We start from the raw sequence: 13,001 nt of genomic DNA on the forward strand, positions 1-13,001 counted from the left end.
TTGCATTTTTGCTGGATACAATTATTTACTTCTTTAGAAAAATTTTTACTGACCTCAACTACTTTTATTGTGCTTTCATGGCTTTTTTGTTTTATGGTGTTTTCCAATAAAAAAAAAATTCTTATCAATGTTGAAAACAGTTGTGCTGGTCAATATTTTTTGTGGAATCCGTAATACAGAAAAGATTTCTGAAATTTTGTTGAATAAAAATGTCGTATTAAAATGTCTTTACTGTCACTTTCGATCAATTTAATGCATCCAAAAATTACTGACTCCAAACTTTTGAACAAGATACGGCAGAAATATTAAGAGTAGTATGCGATTTCTGACCTCTTGCCAGGCACAAATCGGGGCACCTGTTTAGTTTGTGCAGTTTTTTTTGCATTAAATAGTAATTAATTTACTTACCTTTTGCAATGATCTTTGTATCAGGGGTGGGTCAGTAATGTCTCAAAATGCTGCCTTCATAGGGAGCTCTCTAGGTTTTGAAACAGGGCAAAAGTGGGAACAAGATCAAACCACTAATAAGGAGGCCATGGTAACCTCTGAGGAGTATGTCTGTTCTTTTCGGACAAATGATCAGGAGCAAGAAGAGGCCAATCAGAACACACAAATGCAGATGTCTGCTTCACACTCCAGCATCTTATTTGTACAGATCCCACCCTGTAGGAGTTCTTGCATTTCTTAATAAATCCTTATTTAAATCAATTTAAATTTTAGCAGTTTAGTGTGAATGCAGATTTTGTGCTGTTAATTTGAACACTGCATGCTTTCATTCCTAATGTGAATCTGCTCTTAAGCAAACATTAAGAGACAGTTTGAAAAAACGAGTTTATCTACATTTCCCATGTTTATAGATATGGTAAGGAGATACAGAGTCCACATAATACAATTTGAAGTACTGATGAAATCTGCAGCGTTTGCTCTGGACTCATTACCATCAAATCTTCTACACTTGGCTTCCAAGTGCTTTTGAGTGGAAAACACTGCATGTTGTTTGTGCTAGGTCTTCCTGCCATGTATTGCTGCTATTGTTTTGTAGACTTTTGTTTCTGGTCTCAATTTAGGACACTCATCTCATGTTTGAGTAATTATTAACTCCTTGGTGTAAGTTCTGCAATCATTCTTGTGGTTTGAATTTGACTCGCACCTAATCATTAACTTTCATTAACTCGCATTGATTTGTTGCTCTGTGTATATGCCCAACGTGAACAATCTACACATTGATTACCAAGTCAATAAAGAATGATGAGATTTTTGGATGCTGGGTGACACTCTCCCTAGAGGCTAATATGATACTGTTTTCGGAAAATGACTAGTTTATGGCTCGGCTAGCAGAGATTTATAATTAACTGGGAAAGGGTTTATGAGGGAATACTGTGCACATGCTAAATGGTTTCTAGTCATGCAGTGGAACAGATGCAGTGCTACTCTTAATCTTTCGTCTGCTCCAGGCTGGAGATGTGTGAGCCGCCATCCTCAGGCTATATGGTGCCCATCACGAAGTCATTTTCATTAGATCTCAGACTTGAAGAATACACCTTAGCACTTTCAGGCAATGAGTCTGTTATTCCTCCTTTTGAGCCGTAGTATATCTATCAAAACAACACTAGTCTCTATTCATGTTTGTTAACACAATTTTGGCATAGAGACTTTAAGTCAAGTGTTTTGCTTGAAGAACTTGGTTGAATTAAAGTAGATGTTTGCATGTTTACCAATGGAATACAGGAAAAATATTATTTTCCGAGCTTGGCCAGGAAACCTTTGGATTCCCAAGTGATCCCATTTTGGTCTGTTATTGTTGAAACATGTGCCTGCCCCTGAACAGGACGTTGAACAAAACTGTGATTGTACACTTTACATCTCTTGTCAGATGGCCTCTTCTTGAATTAGCGTTCCTTGGCCAATTGCAGTGGCTATAGAGCCGACACCTTATGTAGTTAGGCAAAGGTCTGGCTGCACTAGACTAAGTGTGGGGGTACACAAGACATTAAAAAAAAAAACACTCCCACATAATTTTATGGTGACTGACCATATATTTGGAGACAAAAGGTCCAAGTTGTGGTTTTCAGTAGGTCAGGTGTTATGGTATAAAAGACTTCAAATGCTTGTTGTATTTATTTGTCTTCCTAAACCTCTTCATGGTCACCCTTATGAGTGTTTGCATGGCAAGTCTTGAAAAACAGCTTATTTACTTACTAAATATGTACTTCGAAAACGTAATTCTGTCTCCAGAGCTTTGAGAGAGGCGTCTGCTCTGACGCAGGCTGCCATCCAGTTGAATATTTAATGGTACTACTAATAAGCTGTGTCAGTGTCCCTGAATACTTTAAAGAGTAGTTCACCCAGTAATGAGATTGTTGTCATTTACTCACCATCATTCCATCGCCATGTTATTTTTTTCTTCTTCTGTGTAGCTTGAAGTGAATAATTAGGCAGAATGTCTGAGCTGCTCCTTTCTATACCATTAAATATGTATAATGATTTATACTGCCAAGCTCCAAATTATTCACTGATAAGCTTCTGTTTCACCAAAGCTCTCAAAATCATTAACAAATGTCACCTATAAACTAGTGTTCAGAAGTTTTTTTTTACTCACCAAGTCTAGTAGTCTACATTTATTTGATTTAAAAAAATACAGTAAAAACGGTAATATTGTGAAATACTATTACAATTTAAAATAACTTTTTTTTCCCTATTTTAATAAATTCCAACTTTTATTTATTTCTGTGATGACAAAGCAGAATTTTCAGCAGCCATTACGCCAGTCTTCAGTGTCACATGATACTTCAGAAATCTTTCTAATATGCTGATTTGATGCTCAAGGAACTTTTTTCTTATTATCAATATTGAAAATAGTTGTGCTGCTTAATATTTTTGTGGAAACCATGATGCATTTTTTCCCCAGGATTCCTTGGTAAATGGAAAGTTCAAGAGACCAGAATTTATTTGAAATGGTCTTTACTGTTACTTTTGATTGTGTTGCATCAGGTACAATACAATAAATCTTTTTCAGGTACAATACAATAAATCTGGATTTTTCCTGTGAGAAAGGGAAAACCAGGCTTGCTCTCCAGAGATGCTTGGCTTGGATTACATTGGAGTTGAAATTCTCCACTGCTCCAGGGGTCTTTGTATCAAGCACAGGAAGAAAAAGAAGAAAGAAAAAAAAAAACAGTGGCTTTTACTGATTAAACTGCACTGAATGCCTCTCCTTTGACATTTGGTCTTTGATGACTGGAAAAAGAGACTGAAAGAATTGAATAGAAGAGACAAAACAGATCAAATCAGTAATTCAAGTCACAGTTTGAAGCAGCATAAAGCAGTGTTTTCGTTGTGAATAATTGGGTAAATTATTCATCGGTCCCCACAGTGACATTTAAATGCATACATTTTCATTAATATTTTAGACATATCTGCATATATTTTGATAGAATATATTCTTGCCGTATTTATGTACTCTGTTTTACCTTTTTGAAGTGTTATATTACATTACAGTCGCAGTGATGAGAATTTATTTCAGCAATGGATAAAAAGGTGTATAGTGCAGAGACAGGTAGTGCCCTATTCTAAGAGCATCTCGACCACCCACGTTTCTTGTTAGAAATCTTGATTAACTATGTTTGGACACAGATTTGTGTGTTTAAGAGCAGCTGACGCCCTGTTTATGCCTAAATAAAATGTGATGTCATTGTTTATTCGTCTTAGGCTGTGAAGACATTGTGGCAGACAGCATCTCGCTGGACTCTGTGGTGGCCATCCTGAAGTGGAGTGCTCAGCCCTATGGCTCCAAATGGGTTCATCGGCAGGCCATGCACTTCCTGTGTGAGGAGTTCAGCCAGGTCATGACCTCCGACGTCCTCTATGAGCTAAGCAAGGAGCACCTGCTGGCGGCCATTCAGTCTGATTATCTGCAGGTGATGATCGTACACCAATTCACCCTTCTTTTCAGATTTTCCCTGTGCAAGATTGTCCAGTTCATGATTTCCTAATTTAGTGGAGCTGATCGTTTCAAATAATCAATCTTTTTTTAGATAAGTGAAAAATTACATTTTGTTAACTGAAACGTGTAGAATTAGGGGTTGTTCACACAGAACATACAGTCAAACCAAAATGTATTCAGACACCCTCAACATTTCTCACATTATCAGAGTTTATTCGCTATAGTTTAGAAAATGGTAATAAAATATGATAAGAACTCCGAGTTAAACTTTGTCAGAATAAATTAATCTTGATAATGTCAGATAACTTTGATAAAGGTGTGTAATGGACTACAATCAACCAATCAGCTGACAGCTGTTAAATTTAACTACACAATTCGATAAAACCAATTTAGGTCAACCAATGACCAAGCAATGTTTGATTTTGTTCAGTCTGTGGTGTAAAAGGTAGCATTAGCAATTAAAGAAAAAACCCTTACGCAAAACATGGTCCGGTTAAAGTGTCTGAATAATTGTTTTTTTATCAATTTTACTGGTAGTCCACTCTATGAAGAATTTTTGGGTATAATATGTCAGTTTACTTATTTTGCTGTCCTCGCTTGCATAAATGAACTATAGTGTCCTGCACCCACTAGTAAACAAATTATATCTGGTGTCTGAATAATTTTTGGTTTGACTGTATTATTGGTTCCTCAGTCTTGCTCTTGACAAAATATATTCATGTGTGCAATAAACCTGGTGCTTTTTTAATGGGATATGGGTTGTTAAAAAGGGGTTCCCTGGGAAAAAGGTTGGGAAATTTAATTTTCTAGCTTAATCTTTCAAACAACTTCACTATAAGGTCTCTCATGTGGTTTTTGTGCTTCTATGACAAGGTCAAGCAGGGTAACTGCATCATATTGCACTATTGGGAAATTTGTGTTTATTTCAGTCTACAAATCATTGCAGGGCTTAAGGCCTATCTATTTCAGACAGCAGAGTGTTAGTATCAGTCTGTTTATCGATCTCTGTTGATCAGGGCTTCCTCCTCTTAAGCAGGTCACCTGCTTTTGTTTTTGGACAAATGAGTCATCTGTATCAGATGACCCCCGCACGTCTCCTCAGTGAGCTTATATAGAGAGCTGTAACCCCATCTGGGATTTGGCCTGGCACACAGAAATCTGTTAGCACCTTCACACTCCTGTGTGCTAGCTCTTCAATGTTTACAAGTCTTTGCTAACTCTACCCTGGGTCAAACCTGTTGAAATGATCTAATCCCCTCTAGTGACTGAGAATTTGTAAACAAACATGAACAGAGACTATTAGTGTCGGTTTGACATATACCATCTCACAAAAAAGGGAGATTAACTGATTGATTCATTGCCATGATCATATGTAAATATCAGTGAATTTTAAGCTCTTTTTTACAGGTCTGGAAATTACATGGAAGTAAATGAAATCTTTAGTCATGGTAATGTCTAATGAATGTTTAAAAAAAAAAAGTATAGTTATGCTAATTTGTATTTCATTAGCTAGATATTACTGTCTAGAGCTTGTGTAGAGTAAAACTTTAGTGACATTTTAGTTAGTTAACAAATCAGTCTGTATGATTCATTTGTGAATCAGTCTGAATCAAAATGAATTTTGAAGAGTTCTGTGGGCTTGGCCAAGATGTATAAGATCTGTTGCTTCACAGAGATCAAGGTTTAAATGGGTAGTTCACCCAAAAATGAAAATTTGCTGTGAATTTTCTCACCCTTAGGTCATCCAAGATGTAGGTGTCTTTTTTTTCTTCCGTAGAAGTGTAAAATAAAATAAAAAACGTGGTCCTTGGGGATGCATATAATGCAAGTCAATGGATACTCAAAAAAACATCACAGGCAAAACAAAATGAATACCCATGGCTCCTGATGATACATTGCGGTCTTATGAAGCAAAACGGATCTGTCTTTGCAAGAATCTGAACATCATTACCTGTAATATGCACGTGAGCATACTCACACATGCACTGACGCTGTGTTTGTTTTCAAAAGAGAGGGAAGACGCGCGTTTTATTGTTCATCAAAGTGGTACTTACTTGTGCTTATCCTGGATGCTGCAATCTATAAAAAAAATTACGATTTCGCTCACTTGCGTGATCTCATTCGGGAAGATTGACTTTTCATGGATTGCCAATGTCTGAGCTCCTGCGTATTATGCGACAGGAAGCCATGAACGTGCTTAGGACCATTTGCAGAGGCTGTGGATTACAGGTTATAATGTTGTAAATAATGTTCAGTTTTCTTGCATGGACCGATCGTTTCGCTTCATAAGACGCTTCATAAGGGACGGCACCCATTGACTTACATTATGAATCACCAAGGACTACAGTTTCAGCTAAAAATCTTCTTATTGTTCTATTGAAGAAAAAAAGATACCTACATCTTGGATGGCCTGAGGGTGAGTAAATTAGCAGTAACTTTTTGGGTGAATCATCCCTTTAAGTCTGCCCTGGGTCATCTCCCAACCCTGTTCCCTCTTTTGCTCTCTCGCCCCTAAATTTCCTGTCTGCACTCTCCTGTACCGTAAAAAAGGCAAAAAGCCCAAAAAATTTAATTTAAGAAAAAGTATATGGAAACGACCCTGATATAAAAAAATGCAATTTAGCTCAGAGGTTAATCTATGTCTATTAAACCTGGATCGGCTTCTGTCGATTAATGAAATGAGATTTTGGCTGTGCAATATTACCAGTAAGAGATAAGATGGTAGCAAAATCATTTTGCTCAGGTTTCACCTGGCACCTGCAGGACTTGCTGCTATGAAATACATTGGTTTTATTTATATATATATATATATATATATATATATATATATATATTTATTCTGTTTTTCCTTTTTGAGATTGTTCTGTTGGATTAAATGTGCCATCGTTAAGCTTGCATACACCAGGTTCTTTCAGCCTTGCAGCGCTGGCTAAATTCAGTAACAAACTTGTACTGTTCTTCACAGGCCAGTGAACAGGACATCCTCAAGTATGTTGTGAAGTGGGGTGAACACCAGCTAATCAAGAGGATGACAGATAGAGGTATCACACACAGACATTGATATGTCACTAGATACACATTTAAGGAATAATTCATCCAAAAATGAAAAATGTGTAATTTATTTAATCACCCTATTATTAAACCTTGTATGTTGTTTTGTTTTTATTTTTTCGTAGAACACAAAAGTATTTATACAATACTGTTCAAAAGTTTGTGGTCAGTAAAATGTTTCTCTTATCCTCACCAAGGCTGCATTTATTTGATCCAAAATACAGTAAAAAATATATATATATAAATTTTAAATTGTAATTTATTCCAGTGATATTAAAGCTGAATTTTTATCAATAGCCCTGTTTCCATCGAACAATTTGTCCCAGGAACTCTTTTTTCCCTCAGACCCGCTGCTGTCTGCGTTTCCATAGCGGTTTATCGTACCGTGAAGATTAGTCCGGTGACGTAGGACTGCGCGCAACTTTCCCCACTGGATTTCATCCACTTAATAAAGCCTGAAACTCGTTGTCGGTCCATCTGTCGTATTTTTTAAAATCCATTGTTGATTTGAATAGCAAACAACTCTACAGACGTTTAGGTTGAAATTAAAATGCTGCGTGAGCTGAGCTCAACCAATCAGCATGTTCAGCACCCAAGTCCCACCCCCGAAAGTTCCTGAGCTTTGAAAAAGTAGTAGCTCGCAAGCAGGGCCGTTTTGAGGGGGAAATCTTTACCCGGAACTTTATTTAGACCCCGGTTCCTGCGGTCAAAACACACCGAGTGCCACCCCAAAGTCCCTAGTTCCTGAGGAAAGTTCCTGCGGTGGAAACGTAGCTTATGTTCAAAACTGAATATGTTTGTAGAAACCATGATACATTTTTTTAGATCCTTTGAATGGAAAGTTCAAAAGAACAGCATTTATTTGAAAAAGTGACTGTAAAGACATTTATAATGTTACAGAAGATTTCTAATCTTTTGAAAAATTGTAAATCTTTACTTTCACTTTTGATCAATTGCATTTGATATATTCAGCAAGAAGTATTTATTTCTTTAAAAAAAAATCTTTCTGTCCCCAAACTTTTGAATGCTACTATATATTTCATTACAAGAATTATTACATAGCTCATTCCTTGTGTTCATAGTGACCATGTCTGTCAAACTGTGAAAAAGACAAAAATATCATGAATGTGGTCCATATGTGCGTTATATTCCAACTTGAAGTGCAGCGTACAGGTTATTGCTTACTTTTATGGTGATTTCCAGAGCTTGACAGCCTATTATACCCATTTTTATTGTATGAAAGAAAGAAAAAAAACAGTGTTCCCCTTTTGTGTTCCATGGATAAAAGAAAGTCCAGACAGGTTTGGAATGAAAGTAATGTTCAGGCAAACATTTAAATCCTTACTATTCCTTTAATAGCTCTTATATTTAATATTCCCCGTTTTCACCTCTTGCCATAGATGGTGGTCTGAACAGTGCCAGTTCAATGATTTATTCCCCAATCCTCCTAATGTCTAGTAATGACTCTGACTGGCTCAGCACTGAGAAATCAGGCCAAGTGCTCTGCAATATAGAAGTGGAGCATATGGCTGGCAGCTCCAGACCTAGGTCGGCAATTGCTCTGTGTACCCAACAGAATCAAATATACCCAGACTAACACTGTCTTAAATGTTTATAGCTGGTTCCAAACCACTAACACGTTCTTTGATTGCTTTTCTCCCAGAGCACATTCTAAAAGGAGACAGCAATGCAACGATACACCTTCATTTTGTCATTAACAATCTTTATACATGATACAGGGTCCATTGCAGTGCAGCATCTCTAGAACAGAGGAGCTTAAATTCCTCGCTCAAGGGCACGGCAGCAGTCAGTGGAGCTGCATAGTGATACCGCTAATCCTCTGGAAGCACACACCCTTCCACCCATCTTTGTCTAATCTATATTGTGGGCTAGAAAAGTTGAGCCACCTTTTCCTCTTAAAAAATACTTGTGACTGTGTATGAAAGTGTGTGTGTTTCTGTGTGTTCCCCAGAGCCTAACCTGTTAAGTGGTACTGCACATAGTGTGAATAAACGTGGTGTGAAAAGAAGGGATCTGGACCTGGAAGAGCTTAAAGAGATTCTCTCTCCGCTGCTGCCTTTCGTCCGAACTGAGCACATATTACCCACCAACAGTGAGGTCCTCTCTGACACTGTAAGTGTGTTTTTGTGTCTTCTGTTTATGTCTTTGGTTTGTACAGCTTAAACAGGCGCATCAAGGGTCAGTCACACTAGATTTTACACATACAAAATTGCTTTTTAGCTCCATGCAGCTTCTCTTCTTTGAAATTTACAGTACCATTTTAAAAGTTTGGGGCACTGACTGACAGACTAGAATTCTGACACCGAGCTTCATGCTTTTTTACCTTATCTCCACTTTCTTTCCCTTTTTGTTGCAGTGATACTACTTCCATCCATCCATCACTACCATAAATATAATTACTGTATTAATTGTTATAATGAAATTTCTCTATAGTGATATATGCCACTTTTTTACATTTTGAGCCACTGAGAAAGCATCCTGATAAAAATGCATCACGGTTTCCACAAATATATATTGTTTTCAATATTGATAAGAAGAAATGTTTCTTGAGCATCAAATCAGCATTTTAGAATGATTTCTGAAGGATCATGTGACACTGAAAATTCAGCTTTGCTATCACAGGAATACATGACATTTTTACATATTAAATTATAAAATGGATATTTTAAATTGTAACAATGTTTCACAATATTACTTTATTACTGTGTGTTTTATCAATTGAACAGCCTTGGTGAGTACAAGAGGCTTTTTTCAAAACCATAAAAAAAGAGAATTTTACAGACCCCAAACTTTTGAATGATAGTTTGTTTGTGTCTTTTTAAAACATGTTTTATATAGATCGGGATGAAAGGGAAACCACCCATTATCCTCCATAATAAATTTGTCTTGCCACTATAAGCCAAATGGGAAACCTGTTACTATTGCATTTCTGTACAGCACATGCTGAATAAAAAATGATAAAAATGTCAAAATTGATGTATGAATGAGTATATACTCTGACTCTCAGTACTATTCAGTAATAAAGGAAACATATAGTCCATTGCTCCAGCAAATTCCAATCGCTGCTCTTGACCGCTGTCGTCAAGTATCGGTAAAGACATTTCCTCTGCCTTTAACAGATGAAGAGGGGTCTGATCAGCACCCCTCCCTCTGACATGCTGCCCACAGCAGAGGGAGGCAAAGCCAACGCCTGGCTCCGGCAGAAGAGTTCTGGCATTTATGTCCGCCCACGGCTCTTCTCTCCTTATGTGGAGGAGGCCAAGGTAGGATATTCTTCCTCACCTCACATATAGCTGAATATTTAAGCAGTACATTACAATGAACTAATGAATACAGGGAAAAAAGTGATTTAAAAAAAGTAAAGAAATTAAATTAAACTACACTTTTCTTCAAATTTCTTAAATACAATTTTAATATGAGGACAAATGATTGCAAATAGTTGTCTTTTTAATTTATAGAGAATATATCAAACACACACACAAACACACACACAAGTTCTCTCCACATGCAAATTAAGTAAATTAAAAGAAAAAGTCTTTGTAATTGTACTTGGAATCAATTCATTTTGAAAAGGCACTTGGTATATAGTATAACCTTAGCACAGTTATTAACTGGAGCCATTTTATTATATGACTTGCATCAAACCTTGTGTATGTGTGTTCCTCCAGGCGGTTCTGGAGGAGATGATGGTTGAGCAGACCGATCTGGTTAGACTGCGCATGGTTCGTATGTCCAATGTACCCGACACACTCTACATGGTGAACAATGCCGTCCCTCAGTGCTGTCACATGATCAACCACCAGCAAATGGCTGGCAGCCAGACAGCTCCGCCGTCTGTTGTTGCTAATGAGATACCAGGTGGGTTAAGCGCTCATTCATTCTTTGTAATAATGCACTGTTTTGGCCAATCTACAATTTCAGTCCCATCATTATGTGCACTATATATCTGTGTATAATACTCACTTATACTTGAGCAAATAAATCACTCACAAACACCACAATCGAGTAATTTTAGATATTTCACAGGCCAAATATATGGTCATAATCTAGATGTGGTTGTGACTCGCATAAATCAAACCATGAGACGTTTGTTTGTTTGTTTGTTTGTTGGGAACATTGGCCTTGTATGTTGGCAAGCTTTGTGATGCTGTGGGTGTTATATAAAACAAAATTCAACACCAATTTAAAAAAAAAAACTTTATCATACATATTCATCTTGTATAAATCTCTGTTTATTACCTGATATGTAATATTATTAATTGATGCACCTTTTCATCTGTATTAACCCATTTATTCTAACTTAAGTCATATGTTTTCCTTTTCTCACCCTGTCTTTCAGTGCCCAGGTTGGCAGTAGTGAAGGAAATGATCCGTAGGCTGCAGGAGCTGCGTCACACAGACCAGGTGCAGCGAGCGTATGCTCTGAACTGTGGTGAGGGCGCCACAGTCAGCTACGAGCTGCAGATCCGTGTGCTCCGCGAGTTTGGCCTACCTGACGGGGCTGCAGAACTCCTACAGGTAACCCAGCACATCCTGTTTGCGTGGAGGCTGATAAGTTGCTATGGCTACTGTGAATCTCACTCTGACTTTCATGTCAGTTAGTTTTACCCCAGCCTCTGATGAATACAATTGTTTTCTAGGGATTGCAGGCACTTACACAGATTTTGTTAAAGTAAAATAACATTTTTAAAAGATGGAATATTGTTGTTCAGATGCGAAGGCTTCTCTACTGCATTGCAAACGTCTATATAAATGTCACAATACTCAAATATTTTTAAATATTATTACTTTTTAATATATTAAAGGTTTTTTTCTATATATATTTTAAAATGTAATTAAATGGTAAAGCTGATTTTTCCGCAGCCATTACTCTAGTCTTCAGTGTCACTTCAAATTATTCTAAATTCATTCAAAATGTATCCTTCCTGAGTAAAAGTATGCATTTCTTAAAGAATACTGCATTCACATACTTGAGTATTTTTCGGGCCTTAGCGTGTTCTGTATCACTCCATGTTGCTTTGACTAGCATGTTTCTCCACAGTTACTGTGCTCTTGAGGCTCTGAGCCATTGAACTACTGTGATGTCTTGTTATTCTCACCATTAAGTGACCAGTGAACCTACGCTGGAAAACTTGGAAGGAGTCAAAACTTCTTAAGCATACCAGACAGCCTATTAACTCTGTTTTGAAGCATGTCTAGCCCAAACATGCCCTTACATTGATGTGTGCTGTGTTTTAGAATCCGCACAAATTCTTTCCTGAGGAGCGTTTTGGAGACGAGAGTCCCGTCCTGGCCTTGCGCCAGTCAGGTCGCTGCCGGGTCAACAGTACACCAGCTGTGGAGAGTATGTTCAGTGACCTGGAGGCTCTGGTGGGCTTCCACCCCCCTCTGCCCCCACCTCCTCCACCCTACCATCCCCCGACCACCCCGGGCCATAGCCAGCAGCAGTTTAAAGCAGGTTGGAGACCACGAGTCCCCAGCCAACCTCCCTCCAGATCTTTCTCCTACCCCTGCAATCATGCACTCCTTCATAGGCAGCCCTCTTCTAAAATGGGCAGCCCAGTCTACCCACCAGGAGCCAAGCCCTTGCCCCCAGACTGTACTAATGCACAGGGGGGAAGGAATCTTCATCCTGACAAGCAAATGGTGATTAATACCAATATATTATTATTTTATATATTTATTCTTTAAATATACTTCTATTTTATACACACACACACACACACACACACACACACACACACACACACACACACACACACACACACACACACACACACACACACACACACACACACACACACACACACACACACACATATATATATATTAGATTACATTTAACAGTTTTATTGAATTATCAGTGTTTTTTAAAAATAAGCATCTATGTATACAATATAGACTGATACAGATTTAATTTAATCAAATTATATTATTATTATTATTATTATTAAATAATAATGGATTATAACCAATATGGTACTGG

The 13,001-nt window shown here is 37.5% G+C and overlaps 1 protein-coding gene across 1 annotated transcript in view; it reads left to right on the forward strand.

The window, feature by feature from the left end:
• btbd7 (BTB (POZ) domain containing 7) overlaps positions 1-13,001 on the forward strand; it is an 84,675-nt gene that overhangs the window by 65,946 nt on the left and 5,728 nt on the right. The window contains exons 4-10 of the mRNA XM_079831486.1: positions 3,709-3,917; positions 6,909-6,984; positions 8,967-9,127; positions 10,135-10,278; positions 10,684-10,873; positions 11,355-11,533; positions 12,254-12,661. Coding sequence (XP_079687612.1) covers positions 3,709-3,917; positions 6,909-6,984; positions 8,967-9,127; positions 10,135-10,278; positions 10,684-10,873; positions 11,355-11,533; positions 12,254-12,661 — 1,367 coding nt within the window. The remainder of the gene's footprint in view (positions 1-3,708; positions 3,918-6,908; positions 6,985-8,966; positions 9,128-10,134; positions 10,279-10,683; positions 10,874-11,354; positions 11,534-12,253; positions 12,662-13,001) is intronic.

This window comes from Gobio gobio (genome assembly GCF_949357685.1).
Source record: "Gobio gobio genome assembly, chromosome: 12".
NCBI lineage: Eukaryota > Metazoa > Chordata > Actinopteri > Cypriniformes > Gobionidae > Gobio > Gobio gobio.